General features: G+C 42.1%; 1 protein-coding gene across 3 annotated transcripts in view; it reads right to left on the minus strand.

Moving 5' to 3' along the window:
- Positions 1–21,954, minus strand: part of TGFBR3 (transforming growth factor beta receptor 3) — a 208,849-nt gene that overhangs the window by 20,393 nt on the left and 166,502 nt on the right. For all 3 annotated transcript variants that reach the window (XM_042997860.1, XM_042997859.1, XM_007073421.2), the window contains 6 exons: positions 19,816–20,150; positions 19,262–19,414; positions 16,534–16,674; positions 16,191–16,349; positions 10,657–10,956; positions 7,119–7,239 (listed from right to left, as the gene is read on the minus strand). In XM_042997860.1, coding sequence (XP_042853794.1) covers positions 7,119–7,239; positions 10,657–10,956; positions 16,191–16,349; positions 16,534–16,674; positions 19,262–19,414; positions 19,816–20,150 — 1,209 coding nt within the window. The remainder of the gene's footprint in view (positions 1–7,118; positions 7,240–10,656; positions 10,957–16,190; positions 16,350–16,533; positions 16,675–19,261; positions 19,415–19,815; positions 20,151–21,954) is intronic.

Raw genomic sequence — 21,954 nt, forward strand, 5'->3', positions numbered from 1 at the left:
AAGCAGGATTCGAGGTCACTGTTTATAAAAATAAAGAAGCTACACAGGATTGTAAATTCTCAGGATTAACCATCGCAGCTGGGCTGCAGCACAAGTATCCTGGTCCAGCCCTAGGGGAAGGAATGCTCCCGGATGAATCAAAGCCACCACAACTGAACACTGCCCCCTGGAGTTGTGCAACACGGGGGCACGAGGGTGAGGACATGTGCAGGTTATACTGAAATAGAATTACTAAAATTAAAATGATTGTGTGTTTTTAAGAAAATCTATTTCAGTAGGCAGAACACACACCGACTAGAAAATGCACACAAGAGACTGTCTCCTAGGGGTTTGGTCCTATCAGCCTATTGGCAGTGATAAAATAGTGAAGCTGATGTCTTACATTTATACATGTGTATAGTATTTTACAATTGACAAAAAGCCTTCTCTTGGATTTTCTCATTTTAAACTCCCAAGAACCCTATGAAGTAGGGGTATCTAACCACAAAATTCTAGTTCCAAGATGCAGTGGTTTGATTCGCTGAACTAAGTCCAAAGGCATTTAAAGGTCTCTATAGTGTTCATCATGTGAGAAATATACACGCGTCTGGGAAGAGTTCCATCCAATCAACCGCCCATGGCTAAACTTTTTCACTCAGAATCCCTAAGTGGTTTTAAATAATGACTCTCCCCAGAGGAGACCTCACATGTGAGAATTTGGGTTTTAGAACAAGGCCTCTGTGATGGATGGCATTGTTTTAAAACTCTTAATGGACTTAGCCTATGATCTAATCCTTTTCCCCCACCCCAAATAGGGGCCTTCTCGCAGCTAAACAGAAACATTTGGTGCTTATTTCCCCCGGGGTGAAGTTCCTCCATAAACAATAACAAGTACAAGCTGCAGCACTGAGGTTACAGGATTTTATCCTCCTTTTGGCTCCAAAAGTCCCCAATAACCCCTGTGTATGACTAAAGGAGCCTGATCTCCGCCGGAACCCTATAATCGAGCTGGCATGCCAAAAGGAAAACGGGAACACGGCGATATTTACTTTTGGTTTAAGGGTAAGATGGTAAGAAAGGAATCCTTGCTATTGCTGCAAAGAGAATTTTAACAATAGAGATTCATTTGCAGAAAGAACAAACTATAATCAACATTCTGAATGAAATCTTTTCATATACTCTTGAGCAAATTTTGGTCTGCCTCTAGAACCAAATTTCAGTTTGTTGGGCATGGTTTTCATAAACGGGATATTTCTGGGGTTATGCATGAGTAACTGACCACAGCTTTGAGCTTCCAGCTTTCAATTCAGTTCTCCTAAATATGGTAGGATCGAGCAGGCCCACAGGGGAACAAGGTGTCTACTTGGTACCCACATCTATTGGTGTTTGGCAAAGAGGGAAAGATAGGAAGATGAAGAAGCTGGGGACTCAGGAGGCCTCTGTGCAGACCCCATTTAACGTGCAGTTTTTACTAACTTCACTGTAAATGAACCCCTTTGCTGGTTCTTTCAATATTTATGGCATTCATTCCAATTACCCTGTCACTTATCCACACCCTTCCACTTGATCACTGGTTCTTACCTGGGGTGATTTTTGCCCCTTGCATCCCACTGGGACATGTGGAAATATCTGGAGACATTTTGGGTTGTTACAATGGGTAGTAGAGGGGTTTACTATGGGCATCTAGTGGACAGAGACTAAGGATGCTGCTCAAAATCCTACAATACATAGGACAGCCCTCTACCCCAAGAGTTGCCCAGCTCAAAACATCAACAGAGTCAAGGTGTAAACCTCTGCACTACACAAGGCCTTACAGACGGGTTTACTATGTGCCGAGCATATAGTGGGTACCAATAAACATTGTTTGAATAACTGTAATTATCATGTATATCTTATACTGTGTATATCTCCCCAAAACAACCTTCATGCTGCTTTCAGAGTAGTCTTCCTAAATGATTTGATCATTGGTTCCCTACCCAAGGTCTTTTTTTTTTTTTTTTAAAGATGTTATTATTTTTAAGTAATCTCCACATCCAACGTGGGACTCAAACCCACAACAGTGAGGTCAAGAGTGACATGCTCCACCAACTGAGCCAGCCAGATACCCCAATCTTTTCGATGGTTCTTAACTTTTAGAGGTGCATGCTGGAATATTTATGGATGAGATGAAATGTCTGGATTTCCTTCAAAACAATCCAGGGACAGAAAGTGGTAAAACAAGTTTGGCCGTAAATTGGTAGCTGCTGAAACTACACGGAGGATACATAGTAGTTCATTCTCCTATTCTATTCTATTCTATTCTATTCTATTCTATTCTATTCTATTCTATTCTATTCTATTCTATTCTATTCTATTCTATCCTATCCTATCCTATCCTATCCTATCCTATCCTATCCTATCCTACTCTCGTATATATTTAAAATTTTCCAAAGTAAAAAGTCCCTAGATACCTCTGTCCCTTCCTGGATAAAGACTGAATGTCTTGGTCTGTCAGTTAAGCATTTCTACCATCTTTCTACTCAGCTTCCCCTCATCTCTACTTCAGCCTGAGGACAAAACCCGGCTGGGTGCTTTAGAGTATTTTTGTTCTGGAAAAATCAAGTATGTTCCAAAAAGTAACGCCTCTCTTGGATTAACTTCCAATTGACGTTTACAGCTTTCCCTTTCATTCCCCTTCCACCCCTACTCCCCACAAAACCCCAGTTTGGCTGAGAGGTTAAGAGGAAGGAAAGGAAATTAACATTTACCAAGTGCCCATGATATGCCAGGTGCTGTCCTGAGCACACTTATTTTTAAAAAGTTATGTAGTGGAAATTCAGTATTTTGAACATTTAACTTGCTAAAAATTACATATTGTATATAAATCATGGCAAACTTGGGGGTGATGTTTATTGTTCTTTCTCACTCATTTTTTTTATATGTGCCCTAAATTTCAGACAAATGATTATCTTCCCTTTCACCATTTTCAAAAGAATCATCACTGCTGTGGTAGAGCCATTTTTATTGTGCAAGCCCTAGTGTGTTCTCAAATGCCACAAAAATGGTCACAGCATCCAAAGCAAACAGCACTAACGTGCCTATACTTCAAAATATTTCAGAAAATATGGTAGGATGGCACTACCTCAACTATTTTAATTGTTTTGCCATAAACCATAATATGCATCGACTATTCATGTTTTCTGGGCTTTTTTGTGAGTTACAATTCAGAGTCACAGAACTTCTCAATTTTAATACTCTCTTAAACGGCTTACATGTGTCCCAACATCTTACCCTTTGGGGAACAGATTTTTTTCCTAAAATTCTTCATCTTTTCAGTTCACAATCATTAGAGTATTTGAGTATGAACTTAAATGCCAGTGTGAAATGGCATGAATAGGAGAAGGGGTGTGAAAAGGGTGTGAGGAGATAGATACCTATGTTGCTTGTAGTTTTTATTAAAACCTAGAATCAACCTCTACTTAGGATAAGGCATAGGGTTTACAGAACACAAGCCCTGGACTCAAAGTGCCTGGATTTGAATCTCGGACCCACCATTTATTTATGTCAGGTTATCCAGTATTACTCTATACTTGCCTCCCAGAGGGGCTATGATGATTAAATACGATTACCCACATGAAGCATTCAGCACAGAGCCCTGTAGTAAGCAAATGCCCTGTAAATGTTAGATAATCATTATCATCTCCATGACTATCATCACCACCAGCACAATCATCTGTTGAAAGTTTTAGCAGCAAAATAATGCTAACCCAAAGCTAGCTCCCAAGGGACTAAGGTGGTGATTATGTGCTGTGGAAGCTCAGGCATATTCCATTAAAAATAGCAGCCCAGGGGCACCTAGGTGGCTCAGTGGGTTAAGCGTCCAACTCTGGACTTTGGCTCAGGTCATGATCTCACGATTTGTGAGTTCGAGCCCAAGTAGGGCTCTTGTGCTGACAGTGCAGAGTCTGCTTGGGATTTTCTCTCTCTCCCTCTCCCTCTGCCCCTCCCCCTCTCTCTGCCCCTCCCTCATGCATGTGCGCACTCAGGTGCTCTCTCTCTCTCTCTCTCTCAAAATAAATAAATAAATTGAAAAACAAAAACAAAAAAAAAAACAGTGGCCCAGAGGAGGGACCCAGAATTATTTAGTCTTGGCGGCCTGTTCTCTGTGTCCATAGGAGGAAGAAACACCACCTGAAATGTGACCAGGCCATTAGCACTGGGAGTACAGACCAGCTCTCTGCTTGGCTGAGAAGCTGATAACCTGAGCCTTTATCTGCTGCTGCCCCAGAAAATCCAGTGTGGAGAAATAAGATGCACCAATGACTAGGGAGACCTGGAACTTCAGCACGGCCTTCAAAGAGCACCTGTGTGCCTAAAAAGGCAGTCAAACATCTCATTGGTTGGGTAATTTTTACCCCCAAATTCGTTCCAGTAAGAGATACTCCTGGAGATACTATAGGTTCTGTGGCTTACAAAAGTAACACACAAAGCTGGCAGAAAGACTGTTCATGATGACCCAGTTATTATTCAAATAACCTAGTGCTATTAGGCAAATGGTCACATCCCCATTTCAACTGATTATTCCAATTTACTGAGAGGCAGAGGGAAAACACAGACTCCAATGGCCTGCATCATGAAGAAATGATTTCAGAATCAAAAGAAAATAAACATGAAGGGTGGGAGGAGTCACTCAGAGAGCTGAAAACTGCCAGAACTGCCATTCAGTGCAAAGCCTATTTGTACACAGCCCAAGGGAAGCTGGCTGATAGTCTAACCTGCATTTGTTTAACAACCCTAAGCAATCAACTTTCTTCACCACAAGCTTCTCCACTAAAATCTAGTCTCAATCAGCAAATCTCATGAAACTGCTTTGATATTTGGTAAAATTTTCCTCTTGAACTTTCATGTAAAAAAACAGCACCACCGAACTTTCAGGATAATTACACTAAGTTTAAACAAAAGTAATTACCTAATTTGCAAGAGGAATTACTTAGAAAAATACCACCAAACTTAAAAGAAGCATGAATGAATTACTGGAAGTTATACCACTGTGTATTAATGCCTAATTATTCTTTGGCATAGAAAAAAGCAAGCGGCTGCCTTCAATTATGAGCGGAACTACCTCTCTCAAAAAAGGTAAGAGTAACAAATGGAACACAAGTGGCTGCTGTTATTGTTAAACCACTCACAAAAGTACAAAATGAGCCAGATGTTGCCCAACTGTGATATACTTCGCAACATAATTAACTTATTTCTTTCCCCTGGTCCCCCAAAACAGGGAACTATTTGGGCAATCCATTTACAGAAAGACTGTGGCTATTACACGGTTTCAAATTGTTGAAAACCAATCAGTGAGAGTAAAACAACAACAAAAAGTGTTAATAAGGAACCAATAAACATCTAGTATGTCCATTTTGCACCACCTTCAGAATGGCTGGGCAATGAATTAAAACCTAGTTTGCTTCTTCAAACAGTACAGCAGGTAAAGTTAAGTTGTGCCCCAGGCTCCTGACTCTAAGCCAGTGCCCTCCTCACTGTATCTCCTGCCTTTCCAAAGTGAGCAGTAGGAAGAGGGCAAATGACATACAGATATGTCAGTAAGAATGGCTCTTTTCACAGAGGTCACTCAACCAAAGAAGAAAGTAGACACATCCACATGCCTCTATTCTATTAGGTCCTGTGCGCCTATCCTCTTAGCCCCCACTGCCTTGTCTTGCTAAATCCAACAGTGCTTACATCAGAAATGCCATCCCAGCGCTGCCCCCAAGCCTACATCAGGTGTCAGCTCCACCTGGCAGGCCTCCTAGCAAATGCTCACCAAGAGGAGACAGTATGCTTGCTGGCTTCTATCAAGGCTCCAGTGCCAAGCTCCTCTCTGTCCCTTGGTGGTGGAAGGTGGCATGGGGACCTAGCCCTGAAATAGCTAACCCCAGAAGCTAGGAATCCACTTTCACTCTCAGACTTCTCTTCGTTTGGCACCCCTAGACAATGTTTCCAGATAGTCATAGGTTGTTTCTAGACAGTGACAAATGTAGCTGCCCAAATAGCCCATGTGTATTTGGCTCCACCTCCTCAGATGCTGCCAGCTGCCTGATGTGTTCTTGTTTGTCCATGCCCCTCGGCTGTGATGCCCGTCCCCATCAGATGCTCTCCACAGTCCACAGGACCTCATGTCCATTCCTAACACCTCCATGGAGCCCAGCTCGGTTTCTCCGCTGGTCTGGCTGACTTGGCCTACACCATGTTTGGCTTTGCCTTGCCTGTCTACCTGAGGCCACACCTCTTAGGGCACGTCCTTCCTTTTCTCCCACAAGAAGATGCAGACTGCTGATGCTCCTGGGTGTGCAAGAAGAGGCACCCTTGGCTTCAAGCAACAAATGTGCCTGGGTAACATTCTGAAACCTGAATTATAAAAATGCATTTGGACAGTGGTTCTTAACCTTCTTTCTGCTCTGACCTAAGATGAATGGTGTTCATATACCTAACACTCTCCCCAAAGGCATCTGCGATCCTGATACAGCCCTGGGACTGCTTGTACTCGGCAGAATCACTGGTAGTAGACCACAGAAAGATGGGCTGTGGGCTGCTCAATCCGGGCATGCCAGGAGGAACTTGGAGCCTTTCTTGCATACTCAAGGGAGCATATTTGAATGGCAAGGGAGAGTGACATTGGGATAGGGACAACTTTGACTCTGATATAATATTAAAGAGGAAATCATTGGCAAACATATCACTAATAACTCAGCCACATGTCAGAGTGGACCTAACTAAATAAAAGGCTCTTTTGGCAAAACTCCTTCTAAAGTTACTAATTGGCCCTTAATTTATCTTTTGAATACAAATGTACTTTGATTTATAGTATTGGAGCTGTTGCTGCTTCTTTTGTATTTTTTTTAGTATTGGAGCTTTTTTTTTTTAATGTTTATTTATTTTTCAGAGAAAGAGCATGAGCAGGAGAGGGGCAGAGAATCCAAAGTGGGCTCTGAGCTGTCAGCACAGAGCCCGATGTGGGGCTCAAACTCGCGAACTGTGAGATCATGACCTGAGCTAAAGTTGGATGCTCAGCCAACTGAGCTACCCAGGCTCATCCTAGGGGTCTAGTACTGGAACTTCTTAAAATGGGAAACCCCCAGGCTCTGAGCGAGCCTTCCAAAACGCACCTTTAACTTCTTCTTGCTGGTGGATCACAGCAAGGGGCTTGGTAAAGGTCTTCTTAGTCTGCATCATGGCCCAGATCATTGAGGCGTCCAGCGAGGTGCAGGCTTCATCTGGAGGCACACACTGCAGAGAGGCAGAGACAGCAAAGCAGGGTCAGGGGTCACCCCGAAGAGCCTGCACCAGCTCAGCCTGCACAGTTGGCCAGTGCCCCTTATCAGACAGCTCACAGCTGTTTACCAGAGAAAAACAGGAGATTTGGGCGTTTTCCAAAGAACCATAAATAATCTGGGAGATATAGTGGCAGACCCAGGATATTCTCAGCTGCACTTGAAGATTCAAATATCACTGGATGGCTTATAAACATTGCCTTTTCCCCCCATCTTCCCACAAAACAACTAGAGGTTTTAGTGTTATTTAGTCTGAAAAATAATAAAAAAAAAAAACTATATGACGAATATTGGCCCTTCACCAAGCTGGCTTCACATAAATGGTTCATATTGGTGATTTGTGATTGTGGGAAACTTCATGCACGGCATTATGAAAGTGACAGATTTTACATCTGTTGTCCAAAAAGATAATAATGTTGTCAAATTTGTTTGATTTTTTAAAATCCTGGTATAGGCTCGTTCAAAATGGTATAGGTGACCAGGGTCACCTGCTATAGTGTTCCACACTGGAGTCCTGGGGAGTTGTAGCCAGGTGTGGGGACCATAAGATTAGCTGTTTCCAGTCATTTTAAGGCCCTAAATTTAGGATTAGCATGCCCAAGCCCAGTATATCTGTTTTTAAAAAGTGTAATCACACTCTAGTACCTTTTTCTTTAAAACATCTTCAGTTCCTTGTCTATGCTTATCAATACGTAAAACTCTGATGTACATGGCATCTACTTGTTTTTGTTGTAAGAAGTGTATCAACCCTTTAAGAAGTCTATAGCAAGCCATCCCTAAAAGCTAATGAACTTCCAGCTCTTCCAATCACAAAAGAGCAAAGGCTTTTGGCTCTATTGTCATTGCTGCTCTGAACAGCATATTATAAGAAAATAACTCCTTCCCTTCCCCCAAAACCCAGAGGAAGCCTTTACAATAGCCTCCTTATAAAGGGAAACAACAGATTTTTCTGTGGAAAGGCCTCATTGTTGAAAAGATCTGCATGTTAGGAAAAGCCTTCTTACTTTGCTGTTATTTCTTCAGATAAGTAAGAGTCTACGATTCTACGTCCAACTCACAACTCAACCCTGGGCAAGACACTTAACTCCGGCCTTAGTTTCATCAGCTAAGGGCAGGGATGGACCCAATGATCTTTGAGTACTCCTCCTAGGAAGATTCTTTGGCTCTCTCTATCATCATAGAAGGCACTGAGAAGTCGCTAGAACTGTGGAAATATTACCTACAAGCAGTAAACATGAGGAGAGTGGTAACAGTTCATCTGAAGCCACTGCACTATAAATGCTGGACTGTTGTTACTGTCTCATTTGCTCCTCTGTTCCTAAGGGAAGCCAGCTACTATTATTTCTTTTTTTTTTTTTTCATTTTTTTCCCTTTAACATTTATTTATTATTGAGAGACAGAGAGGCACAGAGCGTGAGCCAGGGAAGGGTAGAGACAGGGGGAGACACAGAATCCTAAGCAGGCTGCAGGCTCTGATCTGTCAGCACAGAGGCCGACACAGGGCTCGAACTCACAAACCGTGAGATCATGACCTTAGCCAAAGTCGGACGCTCAACCAACTGGGCCACCCAGGCGCCCCTACTATTATTTCAATTATAGATGAGGCCATGCAGATTCTGAGAGCTCAGGGGACTTGCTTAAAATCTTGTTAGTAAGCAGTGGGCCTTCCTGCTCAGTCCTTATGCTCTTTCTACTTTCTCTTGCCTTGGGCGTAAATAGAGACTTTAGGTTTAGGGTCACATCCCATGTCATCTGCTGGGCCTTAGAACTCTCCTTAGAATTCTCTGCAATGAAGTACTGGGATTAATTTTCACAGAATGATACGCTATGGACTATCCAAGCCAGGCTCAGCGAGAGGTAAACCAAAGCCTTCAGTAAAGACGCCTAGTAACTGCCAGGCCTCCCCTCCTAGATCCCAAACTCCTACAAGTCTCCACCAGCTGCAGGGACCAGCTGTGTGTCACAGCCAAGCATTAAGTTTTCCCATGCCTCTCTACCACAAGTCCACAAATGGCCACTGGGAGGTGAATGCCCACAAGGCTAAGGCATCAATGTTTCCAAAAGCAACCTAAAGAACATAGTCTAAATCATCTTATGTATTCATGCTCCCAAACGATCATGACCAGATTTGCTACATTTTCATATGTATTATAAAATGTTCTCGGGGCGCCTGGGTGGCGCAGTCGGTTAAGCGTCCGACTTCAGCCAGGTCACGATCTCGCGGTCTGTGAGTTCGAGCCCCGCGTCAGGCTCTGGGCTGATGGCTCGGAGCCTGGAGCCTGTTTCCGATTCTGTGTCTCCCTCTCTCTCTGACCCTCCCCCGTTCATGCTCTGTCTCTCTCTGTCCCAAAAATAAATAAAAAAACGTTGAAAAAAAAATTTTAAATAAAAAATAAAATGTTCTCTGATGTTATCGGAGAAATGGCTGCCCAAGGGAATATAACAGTGTAAAGCATTCAGGTCAGTGGTAATTTATCCAGTAATAATGATTTAATTGTTCCTCCTCCCTCTATATCTACCTCTTACAACCTATGTATTAAGAGAGAATTCCACACTTACACTATTAATGATACCAATCAATTATTAGTTTTAGACATTGATTTATATGTGACTACAAAAGTTTTATAAGTCAGCTGACACTGTGTGAGATTTCTACAGATGAAATGCATGTAAGGAATTATACATAACTATGGAAGATCACAGAAACAAAACTGTGGCAGAGACACCCTTCTTGCACAAGGCCCAATTAATGAGGGTTTGTAATTAACCTTGCAGATCCCCCCTATGCAGCCATTCCAACAAGGTCAAAGTGTTCTGATGTCTGTTGTGGCAACAGAATGTACTGGTTCAATATGGGGAGTGACATAAGGTAAACATGATGAACCAGTATGAAGCTGAGAAAAATTAAAATATTTGTTAGTTTCCCTTAGAGGTCCTCTTGAGACAAGTCAACCTTATAATTCACACAGAGAAGGTCAAAAAACAATTGCAATACAAGTCTCAGCGGGACCTGGAAAAATTAATCCTTACACTGAACTTGTCCTTTCGGCTCTGTACTTTTGGCACTGCATGCTATCTGAATAGCAAAGATAAAGCCAGACCTCTCCCTCAATGGAAAACAGTCTTGATTTATCATTTGTAAGATACTATTAAGTAGCATGCATGGAAAAAAAAAGTCATACTGTCAGGATTTATTCTCTAAGACTCCATAAAACTCACGGTTCCCTGCTAACACAGATTTTATTACTTCAATTGGGCAGTTCCCAAACCAAAAACCTCAACCTGCAATAACTCGTGATTAAACTTCTCCGGTAGGTCACTGCCTCACCTAAAAATGTCGAAATAGCATACAGATGGATGAAGGCCTACTCACCTTAGGTAACTTCTGGGGGTCCTTTTCCTTCTTGGTACACAGCGTGAGCTCACACTGTAGAAAGAGCAGTGAGGTGTTGAAAATGGACTTAAACACAAAGCTGAATCGCTTCTTATCCATCTCAGCTTGGGGAATAGGAAAGTGCACCCTCTTTGGATTGTAGAATTTCACAGATTCATCTTTAGGACAAATGTTTTCAATGATAGTGTAATCAGACATCCTATCCGGGTTTGAATATGGAGAGATAAAGCACGTTTGGATGGCAAAGCCCAACTCTTGGTCAGCCTTAGTAACAGACACCTACAAAAGAATAGAAAGACCAATCAGAAGCAAGTTGGCACCTCTCTTTTACTCTATTACACAAAGGTAACATATCAACACAGTGCTTCGGATGAGGGACCCTGCTTTATTTTCATAGCGTACTTATACAGTCTTCTTTCTAATTACAAAAGTAATATATACTTATTGAAAAAAGATGTCTCCCATTTAAACTTGATATGGATGATTATGGTGAATTATTTGGTTCCAATGTCAGTCTGGAAGATTCCAACACAAGATGAATAAATCTTGTCAACCTCCCCTAAGTCCTCTGGGAAATAAAAATAAAAGCACAGCGCGCACCTAAAATGGATTTTCCAAAATAAACAAACACCAACAGGCAAAATTCCTGATGTCATAATACTGTATCATGTCTTAATAGTATACCACCTGTAGCGCAAGCTATTTTTTGAAATTGCTCAAAAATAAGGTACAGGGGCAAAATCTATTTAACCTAGGCAGAGAGGACTGAACTTCTAAACTGCAGCAAGTCAGAATGACCCTAAAACATTGCAATAAAGCTACAGATTCATCTAAAGTCCTGCTTCCTGGTGAGCAGGCAGAGCTGGCCCAGTTTGGTGTCAGGAACCGTGCAATCTGGTGGCGATCACGAGCCTGGCAAAGTGTCCTAGCTGCTCACAGGTCCAAAATAGGCCTTGCCAAGTACTCTCCCTTCGCTCTTTAAGCCCAAGGGTATTTTAAGGGAAATCTAATCTGGAAACGTTTCCAACTCATTATACTTCCCTCTTACAAAACATTTGTATGGGCTACGTCCAAACCTTGTTAAGGTTCTTTTCTTTAGAAACAGGAAGTGGTGTTTGGCCAAGTGTAAACAGAATTCAAACCTCAACTATCCTGAACTCAGCTAAAATCCTCGGACCAGAGTGGATTCTCCATTTGGTGACACATGGAAACTGTGTGAACTGCCTTTCCCCTCATGCCTCATTCCTTTACTAAACTTAGGGTCAAAATAAACTTAAACACTTTAGAAATAAAGTTAGTCCTTAATCATAAGCCAATAGCCCCAGAATCCTTTCAAAAGGCGTGGAGATATAAACGCACTTTCCATTCTGGGAACCCAGGGGAAATCCCTGACATCGCATAGGGCACAGCACTATTTTGAAATATCCCTACGTGGTTAACTACAAGACACTCAACAGTGAAGATGATTGTGATCATGTCACTTTGTTGGGCCTTAAAGCTCAATCCCTCTGAACAATCTTGTGGGATAAATATTTTCATCTCCATTTTATAAATGGAGGAGAAACAGCATCCAGGATGGATGACTCATTCAAAACCCCACTTTGCAAGTGCTGGATAAAACCAGGGCTTAAAACCCAGGCCTTCTGACCTCAAGTCCATTTTTCTCTAAAGTACTTCATGGTAGCCACAGGGTCAATTCAACCAAACCCAAGATGTGGCCTTGGAAAATCACCTAGTCAGAAATCTTTCTAGGAAATAGTGTTTGGTAGTCTATAAATATTCACAGATCATTGTTTTGGCAATATTTCTAAAAAATAAGATATCTTGGAAAGATGGAAAATTACATATATCCTATTACTAAAAAGTGGCCTTTAACATGAAGTCAGAACCCACAATGCAAAAATGTAGACAGAAGAAATGCAAATCTTTTCTCTAATCTCAAAGAAAGTACATAGTAGCAGAAAGTCTAAGGTATCCCAAAAAGTTGTTTTGGAGGAAAAACTATGGTCAGTAAGTCTTTTACTCTAAAATGGCCTGGAAATGAGTGGTAGAAGGACTACAGGCCTTGGAGGGAGATGAGCAGATGAGCCTCAGGAAATTGCGTGCTCTGTGATTTGTGCCCTGTGAACTCTGAGTCTCAGTTTCCTCCCACACAGAATAAGAGCACCAATACCTACCAGAAACAGTTATTGTGAGCATGTGTAAAGTCACAATTACACACAAACAACAGTTCTCAGCTACTCAATAAATGCCAGCTATAATTAGTAGTTCTATTCTAGATGTAAATTTTGGAGGTTATAAACAGTTCTTTTTAATGCCCCCAAGAAAAATGAACTAACAGAAAAGCTGTCATTTGCTGAGTCGAAGGGGCACATGTACCCCATGTTTAAGCAGTGCTATCAACAATAGCCAAATTATGCAAAAGTCCAAATGTCCACAGACTTATGAATGGATAAAGAAGATGTGGTACCTTGCATACACACACACACGCACACACACACATACACACACTCAATGGAATACTACTCAGAGAAAAAGAATGAAATCTTGCCATTTGCAACAATGTGGATGGAACCAGAGTGTATTATGCTAAGCAAAGTAAGTCTGTCAGAGAAAGAGATCATATGATTTCACTCATATGAGGAATTTGAGAAACTTAACAGATGAACACAGGGGAAGGGGAAAATAAGGTAAAAGCAGAGAGGGAGACAAACCATAAGAGACTCTTAAATACAGAGAACAAACTGAGGGCTGCTGGAGGGGAGGTAGGTAGAGGGATGGGTTAAATGGGTGGTGGGCATAAGGAGGGCACTTGTTAGGATGAGCACTGGGTGTCACATGTAAGAGATGGATCACTGGGTTCTACTTCTGAAGCCAAGACTACACTGTATGTTAACTAACTCAAATTAAAAAAAAAAAAAAAAAAAAGAAGAAGAAGAAGAAGGGGTGCCTGGGTGGCTCAGTCAGTTGAGCATCCAACTTCAGCTCAGGTCATGATCTCAGGGTTTATGAATTTGAGCCCCGCGTCGGGCTCTGTGCTGACAGCCCAGAGCCTGGAGCTGCTTCAGATTCTCTCTGCCCTTCCCCCACTTGTGCTCTCTCTCTCTCTCTCTCTCTCTCCTTCCATCTCTCTCTCTCTCTCTCATAAACTTAAAAAATTTTTTTTAAAAAGAGGATGAAAGGGGCGCCTGGGTAGCGCAGTCGGTTAAGCGTCCGACTTCAGCCAGGTCACGATCTCGCGGTCCGTGAGTTCGAGCCCCGCGTCAGGCTCTGGGCTGATGGCTCGGAGCCTGGAGCCTGTTTCCGATTCTGTGTCTCCCTCTCTCTCTGCCCCTCCCCCGTTCATGCTCTGTCTCTCTCTGTCCCAAAAATAAATAAAAAACGTTGAAAAAAAAAATTTAAAAAAAAATAAATAAATAAATAAAAAGAGGATGAAAATATAGTCAATATATGAAAAGATATAAATGTGAAAGTAAGAAAAAAAAAGCATTTCAAGTAAGCCATCATTAGGTGGACTGGGGAGAAAAACCAAAAGGCCCAGGGTAGGATACAGGAGGAAGACTGGCCACTGATGAGTATATGGCAGCAAAGCCGTAGGTCAGCAGAGCAGGCACACGTTTGAAAAAGAACAAACTGCAGTTAAGCAGGGCCCCTAAAATCCAGGGCACAGCAGAGGGTCACTGACCAACTGCACATGTGGACTATGCAGGCAGAAACGCAAGAAGAAAAAAATGATCTTGGATAAGAAGAGATCTATAATTAGGAACAGCACGTAGAAAGCAGTATATTTTCCCCAGTGGAGAAAAAAGGTATACCCCCAAAAAAGAGAAGACCTCTCAGAATAAGGAATCAAAAAGGAGGAGAGATCCAGGAAAACATCTAGAGCCAGTGGGCTCCATCCCAGAATGAGGACAAAGGTGAGAGTTCTTTGTCTTTCTGAAATAGAAATATGTGCTCTGAAGTCACTTTCAATGTGTCGAAGTACCCCATTTCCACCCTGTAAGCTTCTCAATCCTCCCACAGTGAAGCAGAACACCAGCTTGCAGTTTAGCACCAAAACTAGCTCATCAGAGGATGATGTTCTTGTAAGACCAGCAGGTGTTCTGGGGCCATAGAGATATTTATCTTTTTCTAGAATCTAATCCATGAACCTGGATATTTGCACTGGTGAGAGGGTTACATTTTCTTCCCCTTTAAGTGACCCTTTGAGGATATATGATAGTAGCATCTAGTAGATAACATTATGGGCTCTAGAGCCAGACAACCTGAGTATGAACCCTACTCTGAGCTCCATTAGTTACTAACTATGTGACTGTAGACAAGTTTGTACCTTAATTTCCTCATCCCTAAAATGGGGATATCAGCAGTCTTGTCTCATCGGACTGCTTTGAAGAGTCAATTACTATAACACTTATAACCTGAGTTTGGCACAAAATAAATCTGCAATAATGTTAGCTGTTATTATTTCATTATTCCCACCACTACCTAATATTTTCATAGTTATTCCACAGATATATGCTATACATAATAATTACCATTATGTATACAAAATAGTTTCATACATTTATAGATACATTTAGATAATGACCTAAAAAAACCCAATTTTCATGAGATATGGAAGTGCACAGCATTTCACTGAGGTGTGTTCAATTTAAAAGATAATATAAGAGGTGATGTGAGGGGCGTATGGGTGGCTCAGCTGGTTAAGCATCCAACTTCAGCTCAGGTCATGATCTTGTGGTTTGTGGGTTTGAGCCCTGCGTCAGGCTCTGTGGTAACACCTAGAGCCTGGAGGCTGCTTCGGATTCTGTCTGTCTGTCTGTCTGTCTCTCTCTCTCTGCTCCTCTCCGAGTTCATGCTCTGTCTCTCTCTCTCTCTCAAAAATAAATAAACATTAAAACAATTAAAAAAAAAAAAAGAGGTGGTGTGAAATCTTCCTGGTTAACTCTAACAGTGCAAATACTGAACTCCTGTTCCAAAAATACTAAGGACAAAGCAAGAACAGGATTTTATTAGAATTCACACTGCTGATTAAAAAAACAAAAACAAAAACAAAAAAAAACGATTCATCTGTAAAACACTCTCTCCATGTAGCAAATCCTGAAATGTCTTGCTTTGGTCAGGAATCAACCTGGATGCAGGGCACCTGGGTGACTCAGTTGGTTAAACATCTGACTTTGGCCCTGGTCATGATTTCACAGCTCGTGAGTTCGGGCCCCGCGTCGGGCTCTGTGCTGACAGCTCGGAGCCTGGAGCCTGCTTTGGATTCTGTGTCTCCCTCTCATTCTGCTCCTCCCCCTGCTCATGTTCTGTCTCTGTCTCTGTCTCTCTCAAAAATAAATAAATATGAAAAAAAGAAAGAAATCAACCTGGATGCATTTTCTGAGCCAAGCCCTTACCCAGAACTGGTTAAGGGGTGTGGGGAAGAACATGATGAGGTCTGCCCCAGGAGCTACTATAATTCAGGCCTGACCTAAAAGCCCAAGGCTAGTTAATGTTCATAACTAGCATACCTCAACATAAATGTGTCCATTCTCTGCCACAGAGAAGACCCCCTGAGAGGGCACGAGAAAGAGGTCAGTGTTATAGAGCTCCATGTTGAAAGTGACATTCCTGTGGAGTGGGTCCTGGAAGCCGCTGTGATTCCTCACTCGCCGCAGGCTGCAGTTAAACTAGTGAAAACAAACAAACAAAACAGAGATAAATCAGAGTCAAATGAAGGATGAACACCCTAGACCTTTATAACCTTTGGGCCTTTAACATCTAATCCCTGCCCCCCACTCCCAACAGTCCCTAATTAAAGCCGACCAAAAGGACAACATTCTCACAAACTACCTACTACAAATAAACACATACCACCACAATTTCAGGCCGGCTGAAGAAGGAAGTGTCTCCTTCATCCATATCCCCCGGAAATCCATGATCACCTGACTCCAGATCTTCATAACCATCTAGCCAGCCGCTACTATCCCCAGGCGATGGAACCTGCATCACAATCTAAAAGGCAAAGAAAGTGCAGACATGGTCATTGAAACACCCAGTCACATGATCTGGTTCTATCTCACACCAACACCAATGTAATAATTCAGATGCAAACTGAAAACCTGACTTAAAACAAAACAGGGCTCCTGAGTGGAGGCTGGGTCGTGGCTCCGTGGCTCCGTCATTAAGCATCTGACTTTGGCTCAGGTCATGATCTCACAGTTGGTGAGTCTGAGTCCTACATGGGGTGAACATGAACCCTGCTTTGGGTAAAAACATGAGCCCCAGGTGAGCCCCACTTCTCTCTCTCTCTCTCTCTCTCCCTCCCTCCTTCTCTCTCTCTCTCTCTCTCTGCTCCTCATAGGATTCTTTCTTTCTCTTTGGCCTTGCTCACTTGCGCCCCCCATCTCTCTCTCTCAAAATAAAATTAAGAAAAACCTCCAAGTGTTTCAGGATTTTATCTTCAAAGAGATAAAAATAAAGAGGAACCCAAAGTACATTCGAATTAAAACTCGACTAAAGTATGCATCTTTCCTGGTGAAAGAATAAAACTTGTTTCAAACAGTAGGAAAACACTAGGCACTGGAATAAGGTTGAATGGGGTTGTCAGCAGGCCAGCCTGTAGGGGAAGGGGCCTTCTCCTTAGGGGGCTTCTCTTTATATCAAAAATTCTAAGAAATATTAAGAGCTGGCTAATTTGTATCCTTTGAGATTTCTATCAAGTTTGAGTTGGAAACAAAGTACCTAATGTTTACTATTATGCCAGCCTCTCCTTATCTTATCTCTGTACTCCTCTACCTTTTCCTCATTTCTTCCCCCGTATCTTTCTGTATGGTATACAGATGGAGGAAAGAATCCTGTTTGATTCTATGATAGTCTATCCTAATGTTAGTTGAGATGATTATTCCTAGGTTAGTTCTAGATAACATGAAAAATTCACCTGAGGACTGTGACTCCATAAATAAAATCCTAATTTTTTTGTGTATATAGAATAGTCATATTTTTTGGTCTGATTTCGTGTCATGTGCCTAATTTCTCAATATGTTGCAAAACAAAAGTATATAGTAAGTCTGGAAATTGCTACAAATAGTTATCACTGGAACGAACACCTAAAATATTCACTAAAGGGAAGAGAATGTAGAAAAACCACCTCTCCATTTACTGGTTCCTCACAAGAAAGTACTGATGTACCTGAAGCAAGTACCTAGGACATTTCTTACCCTAGGTATTATCATCATAATATACACACAAATACACACACAGACACATACACAGACACACACACAGATGCACACACGAGAAGAAAGAGATTTTAAGGGCTTGGGATATACCTTTTTCTTCTGAGGAAAATGATATTATTTTTACTTAACAGATAACCAGAGCCTCTTATTGGTGTTAATTTAGACGTAAATTTAAAATTCCAAAATCAAGTATATCAGTACTATATGCTATTCATTATATCTGGAAAAACTGGGTAATATACAAAAATTAATGTTGGAATTGGCAGGAGTGTGTTCATCATAGAGGTCAAAGGTTAATAAATTATTCCAGGAACAAAGGGAGATTAGTTGGGCCAGCCTTGTGTCAGGGAAAGATTAGTGGATGAGAGGTCAGGAAGCTGGATTCAGTCCTGGCTCTGCCGTTAACTAGTTCCTCAAATCTAAGCAAGTCTCTTAACTCCCGGGAGTTCAAATTCCTCACCTGTGAAATGAGGAAGTTGAATGAGATCATCTTAAGGTTCTTTCCAGATCAAACACTCTAAGTCTGAAGAATAATAAACTTGGGCCCATAGATTCAGTCCCCACATGAGCCACAATGACAGAGCACCTGATCTCCAGTCTTTCCTCTGGATGGGTCAAGTGTATCTACCAAAGAGCAGTGGGACGAACGTGAATGAGAGTCATGCCCTCCCCAGCCCGTGGCAAAGCTGGAGTAGGTGCTGGGAGCATAGATACACACATCATGTCAAAGCCAGACACGGATTTTTGAGCCTTATTTTTACCATCAAAAGTATAACCTGAACTGCAAAATTAACACTATAAAGTTCTTTTGAAATTTCATGTTTCAAATTCTTTTAATATTTACTACCTAGTGTCTATTTCTGCAAGAATAGGCTTCATCTGAAAAAAAAAAAAAAGATTCAGATGAATGAACTGACAAGAATGATTTCTGAAAAGTGCAGGATAGCTACTAGGGTGGATTATCATTGGGGGAATCTGTGGAATCTTCCTCTGGGGAACTTCAAAAGTAGGGGATTTTTTTTCAATTTAATCTCTTTTCTTCAAGTTGGAGAGAGACTTAATAATAATTTCTTGAGGGCCATTTTTGGATTTCTCTTGATTATTTTGTTCATGAGGAAGGGAGAAGTCCTCCTACTTCTGGACAAGACTGAAATGAGGCCATAGAGACCATGGAGCTGGCTAGCTCAGCTGTGTAGACTCAAGGTCAAAGGACACCCAATTTGTTGAGAACTGACACTTGGCTTTTTTAGGCCTAGGGTATATGCCCCTAAACATTTTCATAGAAATTTTAAGGCTAATTTTAAGGAAACACCCAGAAAGGATCTGGCAAAGGGCCAAGCTTTGTTTTGGGGAACACTTACAGAATTATAATAAATCACTCCATCCGGGGCTGACCGCCGGTGCCAAGTACCACAGCCACTCAGGGGAGACTCCAAAATGAAGTGGGTGCCATTCATCTTGGCCTTGCAGGTAGGATCCAACAGAGTGAGCTCCATCCCCGAGTAGTTGTTGGCCTGAAACAACCACCACCAAAGACATAAGGGAGGGCCCACAGGCAGTTCTGCAGCACACAGGGGACGTGTTTTGCCTGGTCTTCCCATATGGTATTGGTTGCTGGAGGCCTGCCTTCCCCCTCCCCCCTTACCTCTTCCCAGCCTACCAAGGATTGTGTTTGTTGGCCTTGGAAATTCAATAGCAAAATATTGACACACAAGGATCTGGAACCCCCTTCAACTGAGAATAACAGGACCCGGGTAAGAAACACAGCCAAGGGGAAGTAAGCCCATCCAACTGAGAAAACAGTATCAGGTCCCCAGAGTTCAAAAGTGAAAGAGCTAGAGGGAAATAACACATACTGGGGCAAGATGGGGAGGGAGGTGGCTTTCTCTTCTCTCCTTTAAGAAATTGCACTGACCTGAAAAGAATCTTTTTCTACAGATACGACCATCTTTTCACTGTCACATTTGACTGACAGGGAAATATCCACATTCTCTTGCACCTCCTTGGGCTCTTCGGGACCAGGAAACAGCCGCAAGCTGGGGACGATAGGGTCCCTTGGCTGGGGGATCCCATCATCTCCCCTTTCCATCTGGCCTCTCCTGGAGATATCGGGGATAGGAAAGGGGAAACCTCCATTTCGGCCTCCCCCTCCCCGGATGGGTGGGTTCTCCAGGGCAGGCAGACTGCCAGGGTCCAGCAGGATCCGTAGCTCAGGAGGGATGGTATGGACTTCCTCATCTCTCATTTCCTCTGGTGGTGACAGAAGGCAACACTGTCAGTGTTTGATGCCAGGCCACAGTCATCATCATTAGAGGCAAGTACAAGAGGAACTGGCACAGAATGGGTGTGTGTAAAATTACTCTTATCAAGCAATGTGTAAAGGAGACAAGGAGTCTGGAAACCTGAATTCCAGTCCTGGTGTTCTTTCTAACTGACTGAGTGTCTCTGGGCCAGTGGCTTACTTCTCTGTGTCTTAGTTTTCTAATTTTTAAAATTAAGAGGTTGGATTAGATCATTAGTCCTCTACATTAAAATTATTTGGGGAGACTGAAAAAAATTCCCTATACCCAGGCTGTGCCCCAGGTCAATTAAAATCAGACTTTATGGAGAGGTATCTAATCATTAACATGTTTTAAAGCTCCCTGTATGATTCCAACATACAGCTAAGGTTGAGAACCATGGACTAGATAATTTCTAAGGCCCTGTAAGATATAAAAATCCATTATTTGAGGAGCTCCTGGGTGGCTCAGTGGGTTAAGCATCTAACTCTTGATTTCAACTCAGGTCATGGTTTGTGAGTTTGAGCCCCAAGTCAGGCTCTGTGCTAACAGTGTGGATTCTCTTTCTCCCTCTCTTTGCCCCTCCCCAGCTTGCTCTCTCTCTCTCTCTCTCAAAATAAATAAATAAACTTTAAAAAAATACATGATTTGAATAAGTTATTGAGACAATATTTTCAAGTGCCATTGTAATACTTCCCTTGAATCTAGAGATTCTTTAGAATACATTCTTCAAGGATTTCTTAAAATAGTATTTGCTACCTCCTTTTTGCCTGCTAAATTCTAACAGGTATTTGAGCACCCTGGCCTAGTCCTGAAGGAGAAAAGAAAAAGCTGCTTAGGTACACTTATTCCTTCAAAGGGAAAGACCTGTTTCCATATAATCAATACTCAGTGTTCTGTCCTATTTTCAACAATTTAGGGAAGAGACATTTCCCCAGTATTGTTTATATCCATCCAGTCTCAAAGTCAACGCCTGAGGTCAATCCATCTCAGTGGGAGCAGGAAGTGAACATGACTGGGGACATTAACTCTCCTTCAATATTATCTTTCGGGAAAAGATGGCAGATGGCACAGCTGTATGGGTCCAAAAGAGGCCAGAGTTTTGGAGGGTTTTAAATTTGTATGTTGACAAAAACCTTCACAACAACCCTTTGAGGTAGGGCCTATTTGCTCTCCCATATTACTGAGGAGGAACCACCTGAGGCTCAGAAATTAAGCAACTTGCCCTCAAACAGTGAACAAATGGTCCGTATTCCTAACCTTCAATCTATGGGCACTGTCCTTGGTGGCAGTACCAGGGGGTGAGGAACAGGTCTGGGGATCAGAAAACTCTGGATTTGAGTCTCGCTAGTTAGAGGCTTGGCAAAACCTCAAGAACCTGTTAAAATTCCACTTTCTGCTCCATCCAACTGGGGTAATGACTCCTGCGTCCCCTCTGGGTGAGGAAGAGGAAGCACCTCGTGACTACTGTCCTGTAAGATGCAGTCTGACCCAGGACTTTTCCCCCGTAGTTCCAGCCGCTCTGCATCTCAGCTGTCAGTGATTAGCAGGCACTTCTGAGAGAAGAAGCCAGGCTAATTTGTTCTTAATGTAATCACAGTGAATTATGTGATCTACAACAAAGTTCTCCACCATGCAATCAACTGTACCAAAAGAATTTAGTACAGAAAAATCTGTACGAAAGTACCAAAGATCGTTGCTTTAAAATAATCTATCATGATTCTAGATACTCTTAAACTTGATAGTAAAATGCAGTCAAATGAATCATCAAAATT

Source organism: Panthera tigris, chromosome C1 (genome assembly GCF_018350195.1).
Source record: "Panthera tigris isolate Pti1 chromosome C1, P.tigris_Pti1_mat1.1, whole genome shotgun sequence".
Lineage (NCBI taxonomy): Eukaryota > Metazoa > Chordata > Mammalia > Carnivora > Felidae > Panthera > Panthera tigris.